This window comes from Ursus americanus, chromosome 6, assembly GCF_024610735.1.
Source record: "Ursus americanus isolate L20-20 chromosome 6, mUrsAme1.1.p, whole genome shotgun sequence".
In the NCBI taxonomy this organism is placed as follows: Eukaryota; Metazoa; Chordata; class Mammalia; order Carnivora; family Ursidae; genus Ursus; species Ursus americanus.
In genome coordinates this window covers 8,953,847-8,970,801 of record NC_142132.1, presented here as the reverse complement: position 1 = coordinate 8,970,801, position 16,955 = coordinate 8,953,847, and the positions used below count along the sequence as shown (strand labels likewise).

General features: G+C 45.4%; 1 protein-coding gene across 2 annotated transcripts; it reads left to right on the top strand.

Annotated features, from left to right (window-relative positions):
• Positions 1 to 8: 8 nt before the first annotated feature.
• PSTK (phosphoseryl-tRNA kinase) lies at positions 9 to 16,940 on the top strand. Of its 2 annotated transcripts, none has more exons than XM_045815744.2 (6): positions 9 to 278; positions 9,929 to 10,220; positions 10,459 to 10,657; positions 13,289 to 13,364; positions 13,848 to 13,941; positions 16,719 to 16,940. In XM_045815744.2, exons 1-6 carry the CDS (start codon positions 258 to 260, stop codon positions 16,916 to 16,918), a joined length of 882 nt encoding a protein of 293 aa, XP_045671700.1. In that variant the 5' UTR covers positions 9 to 257; the 3' UTR covers positions 16,919 to 16,940. The 2 variants fall into 2 exon arrangements, with proteins under 2 accessions (XP_045671700.1, XP_045671699.1); XM_045815743.2 differs by lacking the exon at positions 9 to 278 and adding an exon at positions 6,589 to 7,939.
• The last annotated feature ends 15 nt before the right edge of the window (positions 16,941 to 16,955 follow it).

Below are 16,955 nucleotides of genomic sequence, written 5' to 3'. Positions count from 1 at the left end.
CTTGTCCAGTGGGAAGAAAACCAGGTACCGGAGACACGCATGCGCGCGCCAGCCGGCTGCAGCAAGGCGCTTCCAAACCTGCGGGGGAAAGAACTCGGGGGCGGAGCGTGCGCCCCGACGGCAGCTGGGCCCACCGCTGGAACTGTGCGCAGGCGCGGCGCGGGCGCGCGGGAACAGGGCGGTTTTTGCACGTGGGCCCGCGGACCTAGCCGGCGCTGTAGACGACGGTTGCCGGGCGGGCCGGGAGGATCGGTCCAATGAGGAGAGTCCGTGGTCAGGTAGGAGTGGTGCGGTGGCTGCACGCGCCCCGAAGACCAGCTGCCGACCGTCGCCGTGTCTGCAGTGGACGCCGCGGCTTTCCCGCCCACAGCAGCCGAGCGTGTTTGCGTGGCTGCCGGCAGCTTGGCTGTAGCAGGCGGAGGTTTGCACGTTGTCCCCGAGTCACAGTGGGGCCGCGGTGCGGGCCGGCCGTGGCCGTGTCAGTGACCCGCTGGCGCCAGGGCGGGACGGCGACGGCGGCCTTGGCGCTGGAGGGGAGGTGAGGGGGAGACGGGGCCCCAGGGGCGGCCGCCGCAGCCGTGGCCCGCACCCCTGGCCCTGTCAGGAGCGAGCAGGAGCGGGGCCTCGGGTCTCTGATGGAGCAGCCTGTGAGCTGGGACTTGAAGGACTTTTAACGTTTGGGTCCCGAAAAGTGGAGCGGGTGGAACTTTCTAGTTGCCCCTCGGGATAGGAAGATAACTGGTGCTTCCGCACCACCTCCACCCATCCTTTTCCTGGAAAGGCTCATACAGATGAGTTTTTTATCTTTTGAAAGAAAAAAGGAAACTGGATCACAGATAAGTTCCAGAGTCCTTAAATGTCAAGGTCCTAGGACTTTTACGAAGATTTTCAGTGTTCCTGATTCATCCTAGGTCGTCTACATCAGTGTTTCTATTCTATATATCTTGCTTCCTGTGGTCATAAATTTTCATTCATGTTAACATTTTGGGGAGGCCAAAGGAAAATACACTTTTCTTCAAAAACACCAATCTTCAATTTAAGGAGGGAGATCAGTGTTACCAGCTGGATTTTGACTTCCTTAAATAGGCTGAATGACCAGGAGTCAAAAAAGTAAAGACTGCTATGGTTTACCCTTCTTTCACTCCCATGCATTCAATAAATCATCAGGTCTTGGTTTTCTTAAAGGAAGCCTTTCTCATTTTTTTCATTTCTGGGTCTTCTGTTTTCAAGCACTAGCTTTCATCTGAACAATTCCCAGAATTTCTTTACTGTCCTAAGCTTTCATTGTCATAACCTCCATTCCATCTTCTGCACTGCCCTCTGCTCCTTCTAGTGTTTGATGTCATCGTCACCTTTACTGCTTAGCATGACATACAAAGCCCTTTGTACTGTGACTCTTGCCTGCCTCTTCCCATATACTGCCTCCCCTCCTGGGCATATTTTCCCCTCTACGTGGAATGCCCCTTTTTTGGGTTGGTAGGGAATATCCCGTTTATCATTCAAAACCAAGCTGATATCCCCTTTCCTATAGAGTCAAACTAATTCCTCTGTACTATACTTGCCCTCTTTAAGTCAGTCAAGATAAAACCAGAACTGGATGATAAAAACAGATTTTATTCAGGACTATTGCAATAGGAGAAAGAGGTCCATATAGAACCAGGCTCCATTCTGAATGTAGTGTGGACAAGCGGGAATGTATGCCCAAGGAGCAGGGAGGGGAGTCTCTGGTGGAAAATTACTAAGAGAAATCATCAGGGGTCAGGGGACGGTTTGCAGGGGAGTTCTGGCTAAACCAGCCTAACAATTTTTGATGATGAGACACCAGGATGATCAGACAGGCACCTGGGGGATGGTGGAGGATGAGGAACCTGGAGTATCCTCCCCATCGAGGTGGTTATAGGAACTTAACTTTCCTCCCAGCAGGTACCACTTGGGTTGTATCTCTTCTCCTCCTTTCTGCTTCTGGCTCTTGTAAGTCCCCATAGTTGACAGGAATTCCTTTTTCTCATGCTGCCTCTAGTTGGGCCTGTAATTAGGGAAGGAATGGGAAAGAAAGAGTGACTTTCCTACCCTTTCTCCCCAACCCTCATTTATAGGTGCTCCCTGCCCCATCTCATTTATAATCTCTATTCTGGTGAGAACACTGCTGTACTCTACAGTTTTCAGTACAGCCTGGCATCAGGCGTTCTGAGGAAACGTGGAAATGATGGGGAAGCGCTTGATCTAGAGCTGAATCCATGCCCACATCCATGACATCAACTATGTGACATCTTCTTCTGAAGTTGTTTTGTCCAGTAAAAGGGTTAACGTATTTGAAATTTGCACATTCCCAAAAAATACCTGGCACTTGCCCAGTTCCTGGAAGTACCCTCTAAGCTGTGGGAATATCCTTCTTGATAAAATTGTCTTTTAATGAGGGCCTTTGGGCGCCATCATCTCTAGGTCATGCTAAACAATAGGATTTATGATGAAGAGTCACATTCGATGAGTTTGACTTCTGAAAGGATTGAATACTGAGTAACGTCAGCACATGGGTGCACTGTGCCTACATGACTGACCCCCAATAAAAACCTCGGATACCAAGACTCGGAGGAGCGTCCCTGGTTGGCAGTACTCGCACACGTTGTCGCACGTCATTGCTGGGAGAGTTAAGTGCTGTCATTACAACTCCACTGGGAGAAGACAACTGGAACCTTGCACCTGGTCTCCCCTGGTTCTGCCCTATGTGCCTCTGCTTTTCTAGTTTTAATCTGCATCCTTTCATGATTAAGCACTTGTTAAAAGGCACACACAGCAACAAGACATGGTTATATCTCATAACCATGAATATAACAGCTTTTCTGAGTCCTCCTAGGAAATCCCTGAACCTGAGGGTAGTCTTGGGGACCCCAATACAGTGTGGTCATGAGTTATATGTCAAGAATTAATCTTCCATTAGTAACAGCATTTAAATTCTAAGTAGGTAGAGTTGTAAAGGTTTTTTGTTTTTTTTTTAAGGATTTTATATACTTATTTTAGAGAGAGAGAGCATGAGCCTGGGGTGGGAATGGAGGGGAGCAGAGGGAGAGGGACAAGCAGGCTCCGTGATCAGCAGGCATCGATCCCACGACTCTGAGATCATGACTTGAGCCGAAGTCAAGAGTTGGGTGCTTAACTGACTGAGCCACCCAGGTGCCCCTGTGTGCATGGCTTTAAAAAAGAACCCCATGCTATTGTTTGTTACATGCTTTTCTTGCTTCCCTACCTCTGCCCACCATCACTACCCTAGAGTCTTTTTAAAGAGAATAATTTAAAAATAAAACTAAGGGAAGAGATTTCTTTAAAAATACAAATAGAGGTATTAGGGATGAGGTAGGTAGGAATCACATAACTGTCTTGTTGCTGTGTGTGCCTTACAACAGATTCTTAAACACTTTCATTTTAAGACCCCTTTATTCCCTTAAATTATTGGAAACTGCAAAGAGATTTTGTTTGTATGTTTTATCTTCATAATTTAAAAAAAATTAACAACTTGGTCTGCTTGGATCTACAGTAATGTACACTAATGTGAATGAATCAGTAAAAAGGTGACCAGCGTGAGTAACATGGTATCTATGGAAAAATCTACTCCAGCTTCAGAATACCTGGCTGAAAATGATCTTTCATCATGGACCTATTTCATGGGATTGTTTTATCCCACATTCTTGGGAACTCGGTGGTGACTTCTGGGTGAACCATCTCTTCTTTGGGTAAATTTGTAGTGAAGGAAAGTAGCATCCAAGCCAAATGGACCTGTAAGATGTATTTTGTTATTTTTGTTGTTTTGGTGATACTTGCACGTTCTGAAGAAGTAACTCATCAAAAATTCTACCTAATATGCTCATAACTCATTTTGAATATTGTGTTCTTCCAATAAAAAGTACCCATCTTTATGCAAAATCACAGAATTTTGAGATATGTTTATTAATGTTCCTCCAGGGATGTGTTATAATATTGGATTTCAGGATAAGGGGAAACTATAAAATTTATACCAGTTTTACCTTTGATAGCTGTACTTTTATATGATATAACATGAACAGCCAATGTAAATTTTCTTAATTGATAGTTACATTTATCTCCAAATGCTGTGGACATTTTACCTTTCTCACTTTCCTCAAGTAAACTTTTAACAGCAGGAGATGTCTTTATTTACGTGTGGATACCCAGCATTTAACACAGTATCTGGTACACAAGTACCAAATATTGAGTAATTTTCACAGTGTTAAAATATAGCTCATTTATTAGACTGCTGAGGAGTTTGTTTTAAACATCTTTATAACCATTTAAAACATACAACAATTGTAGGAAGTAAGGAAATAGTGAGAAAGCTTGTTGGAATTGTTTTCTTCCAAGAGAGTTGTTTTGAAAGCTTAAGAAACCAAGACATTGAAATCTGTTCCATCATTGTTACTATGAATCAGAGACTGCCCCAGACCCTCCTTTATCTTAGCAGAACTGCTTCTTTTTTTTTTTTTTTGAAGATTTTATTTATTTATTTAACAGAGATAGAGACAGCCAGCGAGAGAGGGAACACAAGCAGGGGGAGTGGGAGAGGAAGAAGCAGGCTCATAGCGGAAGAAGCAGGCTCATAGCGGAAGAAGCAGGCTCATAGCGGAAGAGCCTGATGTGGGGCTCGATCCCATAACGCCGGGATCACGCCCTGAGCCGAAGGCAGACGCTTAACTACTGTGCCACCCGGGCGCCCCAGCAGAACTGCTTCTTGTACCTGTGGTCTTTCCTCAGCCACTTTGTGGCTCTTAGGGTTAATGAGATTAATGATTATTCTGGGTCTAAGTACCCACTTTCAGTATAGTAGGTCATTTACTCGCTTTCACAGTACCACATTTACTCACCTCACAATACCAGGGGCAGAGTGGTCTTTGAGAAATCAGAAAAACACTACATATTGTAAGATTAGTTCAAGATCTGGCAACATTTCAGTATCTGGCTCACATTTTAGTATACCTTTGTTAGGTTTTTTAAAAACTTAATAGGAAGATAAGATTGGTGACTTGAAGATGATTCAACTGGAAATGATACTGATAGTATAGAAAAGGAGCCAGTAAGCTAGCAATTTTTACACTGGCCTGAAATTTACAGTTTTTTAAACAAGTACCTCAGTGGAGAGCAAAGAAAGGCAGTTCATTTTCACAGGCCCGTGAGGAGGAGGCAGCTGAGGGGAAAAGCACTTACTAAATGTCTACTGGGTTATGGAATAACATGTCTTAGTTAATCTTCTCAGTAATTAAAAGTGAGAGTTTGGAGAGGTTGTGAACGCCATGCTTGCAATGCCATGTTTGGGTTAAGGTAAAGCAGGTCAAAGTATTTTTTTTTAAGATTTGTTAAAATCTTAAATCCAGTTTAAGTCGGGCAGAGGGGGAGAGAGAATTGTCAAGCATACTTCCCAATTAGCAGGGAGCCCGACGGGACTCAGTCCCACAACCCGAGATCATGACCTGAACTGAAATCAGGAGTCTGATACTTAACAGACTGAGCCACCCAGGCATCCCAGGTCAAGGTATTTTTAAAAATCTGACTAGAACGGGCTACCAGAAGGCTTAGCTCTAGGAATTAGTGAAGAAAAAAAGATACTGGCAAAAGAGGTGAGGAGGGAGGTTTTATTACCATTGCTGTGATTAAGAAAAAATGGGCTTTGGCAAGCTAGATTGTTAGTTTCTATTAGCAACTGAAGAACTTGAGTGCTGAGTTGGCAGAAAAGAGTGTTAACCAGAGAAGGAACCCTGCTTCTGAAGACACTGGGGAGGCCAGAAGGTGGAATCTCAGATTTTCTAAGTGCCCTTTCGAAGACTGCACTCATTACACAGATCAGGAAACTTAAACCCGGAGGTGTCACACATTGCTCTTTGTGCTCCCTTGCTCTCAAGTGAATATAGTCCCCTTAAGGACATTTAACGGAGTTGGAGCAGGCAGCCGGATCAAAGTGGACTGAAAGCTCTCACGAGGAGAAACAAATGAACAGCCTCCAACGTGGGACAGTTGAGCTGAGGCAAAAATTGGAATTGGGTGCTGAGCTGCTCCTACAGCTTACGAAGCAGTCATTCCAAGCTGAGGTCCTGGGCGACGCCTGGGGCTCTGAGGGCAGAACTGACAGAACTAGGAAGACGTGGCCTGTCAAGCAGTTTCACCCCAAGTTCAAAGCAGAGTGACTGCTCCAGCATGAAGGTTACTGACAAACCTCCTTGCGTCTGAGGATCAGAAGGGACAGAATGAGGACAACGGAGGCTGCACTTAGTTACGGTGCCATGTGACAACCCATCTAAGAGCGATTTAAACCAAGTTTAACATCCTAAATAGAAGTGGCGTGTGCGCCTTCAAATTATGTGTTTGTATGTGAGGTAAAATGGGCCGCAAATGTCTCTTGAGGATGGGGTTGAGTTTTGGTCCCATCTGTTGCCCCCTGTAACTATTGCAGTGACACCAAAGACTAGGTCAGTCTGAACATGGCTACTAGAATCTAACAGCAATGAAAGTTTGGGTCCTTTCCCTCCGCAAAGTTCTTAGTATACTCAGCTTTTTCCTTAAATCAACTGAGCTGGGAGGGAAAGGAGGTAGAGACACTCATTGTCAGTAAGCAAGGCTTTTTAATTTCCAAGCAGCTACCTGCTGAGGCTCAATAAAAACTAGATTTCTGCCCAAATTTCTGGATCTTCGTTGCTGACGCCATCTATCTGAGCTTCGGGCACTCTGACTCAGCAACCACCCCCATTCTCCCGTTCAGCTGGGGACCTTGGGCTTGCCACCCCATTGGCGCTCATTCTTGCACTGGACCAATGACCAAATGTCATGGAATGAAGAGTATGCTTAACTCACGGCTCACCTTCAAGAGAAAATATGTGTAGATGCTCTGAAGTCAAATTATATCCGATTTAACGTGGCGTTACTGATTGCATTTTGCCCCCCTTTGATTCTAACCTCATTTGCACACATTTTGAACACACCACGTTATGACTAAGAAGTAATCCCCTTTAAAATAAGGTGAAAGTTAGAATCTGAATTCAACTTCACTACATCACAACCCCATACAAGGAATTTTATACCTCTCCACAGCTTAGTAGTTCTCTCAACACTAAAATACCTACTGTCCTCTGCATGAATGCATTGGAACGGAGGTCTAGGGATGTTCCTATCCTGCCTTTACTTTCTCACACTTGCTGCAACTCAGGGCACAGTACTAATAATTGACTTTGCCTTCCACCTGTCGCATTTAGGCGGGGCAGCGGAGCCCGGGCGACGGACTGCCAACTTCGCCTTATATTCTAATGGCAGTTGACCTTTCAACGACCGCGGGGGGAAGACGGTCAAAGTCTCTTCCGGGATTTTCCAAGAATCTCGCCTTAACGAAACCGAGGCGCAATTTCCCGTGGCTTGCAAGTTTCCAGCAGGGAGGATAAATCTGACCACTTAAGTCCAACTCTCTGACCCTTTGGGAAATGTCCAGGAGTTAGGAAATGCATCGCCGTGGTCTCTCCAGCCTATTTGCCTCGCCCCACAAAGAGCTCCGCATCAGCGGTTCCGGCGACCCCGGAGAGATCTCGGAGACAGCGGGGCCGCGCACAGTGTGCGGATTGGAAGACGCTCCGGCCGCTCCTTCCCGGCCCCAGGCGGCGCAGGGGAGTGCGCGTGCGCGCTGAGCGGACTGTTCCGGAGACGACATTCCCAGCCGCCCTCCGTCTCCCGCGACACCATGAAGACCGCCGAGGACGCCAGAGGAGCGTGCAGCGAGGGGCCGCGGGAGATAGGCCTCTGCCTTCTCTGCGGCCTGCCGGGAGCAGGAAAATCGACCTTCGCCCGGGCCCTCAGCCATCAGCTACGCCTGGAGCCGGGCTGGGCCGTCGGCGTCGTCACCTATGACGACGTCATGCCGGACGCGTTCTTGGAGGAGGCGAGCGCGCGGCCATTGGTCAGTACGGAGGGGGCGGGGCCTAAACCCGGGTCGTAGAAGGAAACGGAGGGGCTGCCGCTAGGTGCGGGACTGCACCTGGTATGGGAGGTCCGTCCTTGGCAGAGGGGGAGAGACCGGCATTCGTGAAAAGTGGAGTTGTCTTAACAACAGAATATATTGACCCCATGTTAGAGTAATTCGTTGTAGAGATTTATATGTCTATTTGGGGCATGTATGTATTGTATCTTCTATAGAGTGAGGCTTAAGACAGCGTTAGGTTTTGTCAGCGTGCGAGATGGACCCCCCGCCCATTGGTCGAGAATGCTCTTGAAAAATCCTTTAGGAAGATTGTTCTTAGGAAGGGGCGCAATCTCTTAAAAATTTCAACACAGTCAGTTTAACATCCAGCCGTGGGCGAATCTTTGCGGGTCTTTAAATTTATACAATTTGCAGAAATTTTTTTTTAAGAAAAAGGATACAGAATTATAAATAACAAAATTCCTCGGGTCCCTCCCATGACAATAGAAAGTGGCTGTACAAATGAAGGGCCTGGCCTCTGAAGCTCACTCTTCATTCATCTCAGGGTAAATCTGCCTTTGCCAGCATACGAAAAGATGGCTGTTTCTTAGAAGACCATCAAATGAAGTAATGGGCTTGTGTTTAGTGACCAGCTTGTATGTTCCAAGTACACACTTCTCTTTAAGCCTTCAAATCACACTCAGCCCAGCGAGGTGCATCCCCTTGGAGAAGCATATGAAAACAGATCTGGGGCATGGTGGGGGGAGAGTACATTCATGTGTCCCATCTCATTCTCGAGCAAATCCTTTTTGACAGATTCTGAAAATTTTAAATATATTTGTCATTTAATACCCGACAGTATTGGGTGCAGATGGATGCACCTAAATAACATGCAAATATGATGTGATTCCACTCTGTAAATATGTATGTATAAATACAGTACTTTGGCTGGATGGAAACATTTTGGACCGCTCCAGCAAAATTATATATACTTTCATATTGTTTAATTATGAGGTAAATGCAGTATCAAGTCCCTGGTAGCACTAGATTTAGTTGGATGATAATAGTTTCACCACTTGAAAGTTGTTGATAGGGATCGTTGTATTTGCTGGGCTTTTTCCTCACTTTTATTTTTTCCACTCCTCCTTACAGATGAAGGCCATGGGACTCATCTAGTCACGATGGGTAGGAAATCTCACCTTCTAGGAAGTGATCTTGTTTCCTTTTTAGTAGGTTTACGTGGTGTATTTGTTGTGCGTGCTGTAATCTCAGTGATGTGGCAGGGCATGGACAGGCAGGAGAGGGATCCTTTTCTTGTATCCTGTGTTTTCTCTCCAGCCTGGATCACATAAGTCGGGCCCTGCCATCCACAGTGCTTGAACAGCACAAGATTACCTGTATTCTCAAGTTACTTATTCTCTTCCCTTCAGTCTATTTTCTCTATCGTTCCCCATCCCATTTCAACTCTGTTGTTAGCCTGAAGTCTTTTCATCTTGACCCAGGCACCTTTCAACTGATCTTTTCTGTCCACAACTTTTCTCATTTCAAGGGCAAACCAGCATAGCTATATCTAAGCCAGATGATTTTATTTCGGCAGGATATTGAGTTTGGCCCTCATTTCTCTGGGATGGTAACAGTGGACGATTGATCTAGAAGAGAAAGAGAGATGTGCAGACAAATGCCTAAACCTGAGTGGGGACCCGCCCTATGCAGAGCAGGACGTCCCGTACGTAGGCAAGGGAGGGTCTGAGCTGCTTGCTGCGTGGTTGAGTCCGAGGAGACTTCAGAGGACTAACACCAGTGAGTAGGAGTGTCTGGGCAGAGGAAACCATATACACAGAGATATGGAAGCATGACAGAACAAGCGGTGCGCAGAGAATTCCAGATGGTTTCGCACTGCGAGCTGAAATGTTCATATGGGGCGGGTGGCAATAAGCATGACCACTGGCCAGAGCCTAACATAAATTATAATTCTTCCGTCTTTTGTAGCCATCCCAATGGAAATTGCTTCGACAGGAACTGTTGAAGTACCTAGAATACTTCTTGATGGCTGTCATTAACGGGTGTCAGATGTCTGCCCCACCCAACAGGACTGCTGCCATGTGGGAGCATTTTATAATCTGCTTAAAGGATCAAGATTTGGTATCTTCTGCTGCGCTGGAGACCCAGTCTTGCTACCTCTTAACGAAGACTGCTGTTTCTAGACCTTTGTTCTTGATTTTAGATGACAACTTTTATTATCAAAGTATGAGATACGAAGTCTACCAGCTGGCTCGGAAATGTAATTCAAACATTTATCTCTTACACACAGACATTTCTTTGCATATCAAAATCACTACTGTTCTTAGAATTTAATTGGATCGGGAAGTTAGTATCGATTTACTTAATTTTCAAAGCTAGATGTTCAGTATTGCAAATGGTTTTTCCTGCTGCAGCCAGATAATTTATCTAATTTGTTTATGTCACGTTTTGGAAAAAAACAGTGCACCAGTAATTTTGTGGTTTAACATTATTTTCAGATTCATTAGGTTTTTGCCAGCTCTTTTTAGATTGTTCTCTCGAGACCTGTTTACAGAGGAATGGCCAGAGACCCCAGGCACTGCCTGCCGAGACCATCCACCTAATGGCAAGAAAGATAGAAAAGCCCAACCCTGAGAAAAATGCGTGGGAACACAACAGCCTCACAATTCAGAATACACCGTGTTCTTCTGAGGCCAGGTATCCCACTTAAAGCCAACCTTCCCCTGGTGCCTCCCTGAGCTGGGCACTGTGCGCCTTGCCTGACTCATGTCTGCTTGGTTAATCCTTACACAAGCCTTGGAGAGAGAGTGTTATCTTCCCTTTATGGAGAAGAGGCAACTAAGGGAGAACGTTAGTTTGCCCAGAGTCCTCGAGCTTGGGGCAGCTGAGATGTGAACCCGAGTTTGTGTGCAAACGCTTACTCTCGTTAAGACTGTGTTGTCACGAGAGCTCAGAGCAGGGAATGCAGAATAGGGCACATCTTTGAAACTGTCATTAAAGTAGCACAGTCTAGATAGGTTGCCCAGTAATTTTGCTCTAGAAAGAAAAAGAGTGGAAGTGCGGACTCGGCACTTTGCCTTAAACCTCCCGGTCGTTACACCGCTGCGTGTACGTGAGGCGTGTGCTAATGCTTCCGCTCGCGAGCTCTGTCTTGAGAGCTCTGCAGCAGCACGTTTCTAATGGGAATTTCACTGGCGATGGAAACGTTCTGTATTTGTTCTGTCCACGACGGTGGCTGCTGGCCACATGTGACTGGTGAGCTCTTGAAACGTAGCCAGTGCCTCTGATGGCCCGAATTTTAAATTTTATTTTAATAGCTTTAAACTTAAGTAGCCTCTTGTGGCTGGTGGCTGTTGGGTCAGACAGCAGAGTTCTAGAGCTGTATTGCCCGCATTTCCTTAGCCCCTGCCTAACTCTTGTCCACAGGGGATTGGCAGTTTTTATTTTTTATTTTTTTAAAGATTTTATTTATTTGAGAGCGAACATGAGCTGGGGGGGTGGGTAGTGGCCACAGAGCTGATTGCTACTCAGTTAACATTTTTTCCTTTGGATGTGAATGGCTGGTTGAGGCATCGAGGTATCTATCCCATAAGAGTGTTGTCAATGCTTTGAGACCAGTGAGGGCCAGTGCTTTTCTTGCTGAAAGCAGGGAGGAGTGTGAGTCTCTCCCATGCTGTGGCCAATGCTTAGCATAATCTGTCTTGTCTTGGGTCTTTAGAACCTGGCCCCCTGTTCGCACATGTCCAGAATAGTTACAGCGTCAGTGAGGGCTTGTTTGAAGCCTGGTGGCCTTGTATTAGAAGATGAAAGATGGGGGCGCCTGGGTAGCGCAGTCGTTAAGCGTCTGCCTTCGGCTCAGGGCGTGATCCCGGTGTTCCGGGATCGAGTCCCACATCGGGCTCCTCTGCTGGGAACCTGCTTCTTCCTCTCCCACTCCCCTGCTTGTGTTCCCTCTCTCACTGGCTGTCTCTCTGTCACATAAATAAATAAAATCTTTAAAAAAAAAAAAAAAAGAAGATGAAAGATGATCTGACAAGTGTACCTTTTCCAGGCTGCTCTCAAATACTGCTATTTAACCACCACTACTGCTAGTAATGTTACTACTCAGAGCAACAGTTATTGAAGATACTCTGTATTGGGAACACTTCCCATGTATGATCTCATTCAATCCTCGCAAACAACTCTTGAGGATAAATTGAATTATCCCCATTTTATAGATGCAGTAACCGGCCCAGGTAAGCAAGCTGACACATCCAGGTAGTAAGTGGCAGACCCAAGGTTTGGACCCAGTGCAATCTCACGAGGCACCCCAGAACCTGGCTCTTTTCAGCGTGAGAGAGATCATCCTGAGGTGGAGAGGTCCCTCACACTAGCCTGAATTGTTTCAGTGCCACATTCTGCACTCCGAGTAGAATTCAAACTTCTTACCATAAATGACATGTTCTAACCCCAGTTAACTTTGCAACCTCATATCCTCCTACTTTTCCCCCTTGCCACTCTTCACCCAAACCGGCCTTTGTTCCGTGAACACGAGGAGCTTGTTCTTGCCTCAGGGCCTTTGTCCTTACTGGCCCCTCTACCCCTGACACTTATTTATGCCTGACTGACTTGCCTGACCGTCGTAACCAGTGTGCGGCGTGTCCGTTGGGCTAATCAGTCACTCTCTTAACATCGTCACTTTGTTTATTGCCTCTGCTCCTCCACTCGTCACTGTCTGAAATTATAATTTTTTGCCTAATTATTGAGACAGATAATATAATCATTGCCAGGCTTAGAGAAGGTAGGGATTTCGCTGTACCCCCTGCTTAGCACAGTCTCATATACGTGGTTGCATATTTTTCATATAAGAAGATACTCAGTAAGATCTCATTAAATGAATGAATGAATTCTGCCTCCACCCTCTGCGGCCCCTTGACCAGTGAATAACTCTGCTAACCTACATCCAGTAAACAAGCAGAAGCCAGAAAGTACAGACTGAGCACCCTTCTTCAGAGAATAAAACAGAGCTGCAGTAGCCTGAAGGTTAGCACTGAATGAGGGGGAAAGAGGATGTCTTTTCAACGCTTATTAAACTGAGTCTTAGGAAACTGGTTTTTTTAAATAAGGGGATTCTTTTGCCTTATGATTTGTTTTGAGCTTCTGCTTTTGGATTTTACAAGTAGAAGGTAGCTTCCAGATCATTTCGTTTTTTCCCTTAGGCTTAGGATCTTTGGGTTATAGAAAGTTTATTCCTCTAGAATTCAGTTTAGTATTCATAAACACAAGTTCTTTTTTAAAAAAGAAAGGTGTTTGATACAAGCATTTATTTTATCTCACCTTCTCTTGTAGCCTGAAGTTGACTGACTTATTGCTCACTGCTTTGGAAAATCCAGTAAAAGATATCGAGGACAATGTGGAACAAAAGGTGAGTCTTCCAGCTTAGATTTGGTATACATGGGAAGGCAGCACTTTCTGAGCGAAGGTCTTTTTGAGCTGAGTGTAAACTATGAGTAAAATGTGGACAACGCTCTGTCAGGGCCTTGGCGTCTCAGCAGCGCTCGGCTTCTGACTCGTGGCTGCGGTGGCGCGCCAGCTCAGAGCCAGTTGTCAAACTCTGAGAAACGCTGGAGCCCGTCGCCATTCTGTTGGGAACTCGAAACGGGCAGGGACAGGAATATGTGCAGCGGAGACACTGCCAGGCTCTGGAAGCAGTTGTGTTGCTGTGGTTTCTGGAGAGCACGTCTTTAGACGCTCATCAGCACCTGCTGTCTGGATGGGACCATCTTCTGGGGAAGGACAACTGGAACAGAAAAGCCACCTTCACTTTCCTTTTCGTCTTATCAAATACGTGTCACACTTTGGCCATCTCTTTTCTGAAGCTTCCAGTAACAATGTCCGTATTACATAGGAGACAGACAGAATTATCTGCTCGACTAACGTTCTGCATCAGGCTGACCAGACGCTCCGAAGGATTGTCTCGCAGACGATGAAGGAAGCGAAAGGTATGTTGGGTGGTCGCATGGGGTTTAGTTGGTACGACCCTGCTGCTATTCCTGTCCCCGTGACCCTTTGGGTAGTTTCTTAGCTTTCAGTCCTGATGTTTACATCATGTTTTCAGTTTCAGTGTGCGACTTGGTTATAGAAAAACTGAAAGCTCTACCCCTAGACCAGGGTATTCATCCATCCAGTACATTTTTATTGAGTGGCTGCTCTGTACTAGGCTTTATTCTAGATACGGGAGCATCAGTAGGGAGCAGAACGTTATACTGAGCAGACAGACAAATACATGAGTATCTGCTGGCGCCCTGAAGACAAATAAAATAGGGAAAGGCAATGTAGAGCGATGGGAGAGCTTTTTAAAGGGGAGTCGGGAAAGCTTCTCAGAGAGGACAGTAAAGCCGAGATATGAATGACCGGAAAGAGCAAACACGCAGTCATCTGGTGGGAGATCATTCCGGGCAGTGAACACAAATGCAGAAGCCCAGAGGCGAAGTTGTCTGGTATGTTCTAGAGCAGAAAAGAGGCCACTGGGTTGGGTGAAGTAAGGAACGGGGAGAGGTGGTCAGGGGCCACATGTCAGATGGGCAAGCTCAGTGTGGTGTCAGTCTGAACTTGAATGGAGCATGTGCTAGTTCCAGAAAGTAACTCCTTCAGGTTTTAAATATTCAACTCCTTGCTATACTTAAATTTTGATTTAAAAACTAACATTAGCTTAACATTTCTTGAGCTTTTATTGAACTCCTTGGCTGTACTTAAATTTTGATTTAAAAACTAACGTTAGCTTAACATTTCTTGAGCTTTTATATGCTAAGCGTTGCCAGTCTTTACAGCCCCCTGAGGTGAGTGTAATTTTACAGATGGGGACATGACGGTTCTGGGAGGATCAAGTAGCTTGCCCAAGGCTGCACAGCTACAGGACACTTGGCCATCCTGGGTTCAGAGTCAGGTCTGACTGCAGTGTGAGCTCTCCGTGATGCCCCCGCGTCACCAGCATTGATTATTCATACCTTTACAAAAGCTTGGAACGTTGGAAAAGCAAACAGTACACTAACCATGTGGTGTTTTTCATACTTTTTTTTTTGACCCACGATCCATAAGCAGATTTTATCTCGTACCCTAGTGTGTAGCCCAGTACACGAACACATGCGTGCGTAGCAACACATTTCACGAAACCCTCACGTGTGTCGTGAGCTCTACTACGTTCTGTTTGATTTCATTTTAGAAAAACACTGTTTGGAGCCTGCACCTCACTTGTAGGTTACAGTCCAAAGTTTGAAAACCAGAGGCCTGGAACAGAAACGGCGGCACAATTAGAATAGAAACAAAAATAGTTGCAGGAGTTCTTTCTCAAACATTTGCCTTTCTTGCCTTCTGTATAAATGAAGAGAAGGGGAGAAGGGGGAATAGGATTATGTCCAAATTCCTCCTGACTCATTTCCTACCCATTAAAATACACTGTTTGTTTGTTTGTTTGTTTATGTGAGGGAGGTGCTACTAGCTTCTAGATCCATTCTTAAGTGAAATTAGAAATTCAGTCGTACCATCAAGAAAGTGAAAAGACAACCCACAGATCGGGAGGAAATACTTGGAGATCATTTATCTCATAAGAGACTCGTACCGCTGAGTAATAAAGACAATCCAATTTTAAACATGGGCAAGGGGTCTGAAGAGACATTTCTCCAGGGAAGATACACAAATGGCCAAACCATAAGAAAACACACTTGACATCAGTCGTCCTCAGGGAAGTGCAAGCCAAAGCCACGACGAGATGCCAGTGCACACCCACTAGGCCAGCCAGAATCAAGTCCACGCGGTGGCGAAATGCAGACCCTCGGCCACGGCTGATGGGAAGGTAAAGTGGTGCAGCTGCTTTGGCAAACAGCTGAGCAGTTCCTTCAGCGATTAAATGGAGTTACCATGGGACCCAGCCATCCCACCCTTAGGTATCTGCTCAAGAGAATTGAGAACGTATGTTCATATAAAAACGTGTACACACATATTTGTGTCCGTATTATTCCTAGTAGCCAGGATGAACCTTGAACACAATAGGCAAAGTGAAAGAAGCCATCACAAAAAGCCACATTGCCTGAGTCCTGGCATGTGAAGTGCCCGGAAGGGGGAAATCTACAGCCCCATTAGTACATCGGTGGTTGCTTAGGGATTTGGGGTGGGGTGGGGGCTGGGGTAGGAGGTGGGAGCTAACGGACGCAGGTTTCTGGGACGATGAGGTGGTCTCAGATGGACTGTGGGGATAGTGCGCATGTCTGCAGGTATACTGAATCATAGTTTAAATGAATAAAGTGTATGGTATGCTGGTTTTATTTCAGTAAAGCTGTTTAATAACAAAAGAGTCTTGTTTCAGTCACATTACCCACATGGCTGGTGGCTGCTGGGTGGAATAGGACAGAACATTTTCATCACTGTAGGAAGTTATAGAGTGGACAACTGCTCTAGAGATGATTTATCACAGTTTCAAACCAAATTGTCATTTCCTAGTTCTGCTTTTTTGCCTTACTACCTGTTAGTAGTCTTGTCAACAGCAAAAATCTTTTTCAGACTTCTCTTTTCTGCTCATGCATTTCATAGCGAGGTATTGAAAAGACTGGTTTGCTGTCATATTAATGTGACCTTTGTTTCTCTGGTACATCTACTCACTGTGGTTATTAACAGAATCATCTGGTTTGTCTGAAGTATTCACATTCATTTCCTGATGTGTTATGAGACAGCCCAACTTGATTTAGTGTACACGAATAATTTTGAGATTATCTTTTCATTCTAGATGAACAAGTGGTTCCTTTCAACTTGAAGCTTCTAGCAGAAGAACTCAACAAGCTCAAAGCAGAGTTTTTGGAGGACCTAAGACATGGAAACAAAAAATACCTGTGCTCCCAACAAACCATCCACGTATCAGATGTTATTTCTTTTTTTCATTATGAGAAAGATAACATTGTCCAGAAATATTTTTCAAAGCCGCATTAAAACTTCTGAACTTCCAATCAAATGTCTGATTTTGGTT

Coding starts and splice junctions, on each gene's coding strand:
- PSTK (XM_045815743.2), top strand. CDS start 7,724: ATGAAGACCGCCGAGGACGCCAGAGGAGCGTGCAGCGAGGGGCCGCGG. Junction 10,658..13,288: donor CCGTGTTCTTCTGAGGCCAG/GTATCCCACTTA, acceptor CTTCTCTTGTAG/CCTGAAGTTGACTGACTTAT. Junction 13,942..16,718: donor GACGATGAAGGAAGCGAAAG/GTATGTTGGGTG, acceptor TTTTCATTCTAG/ATGAACAAGTGGTTCCTTTC.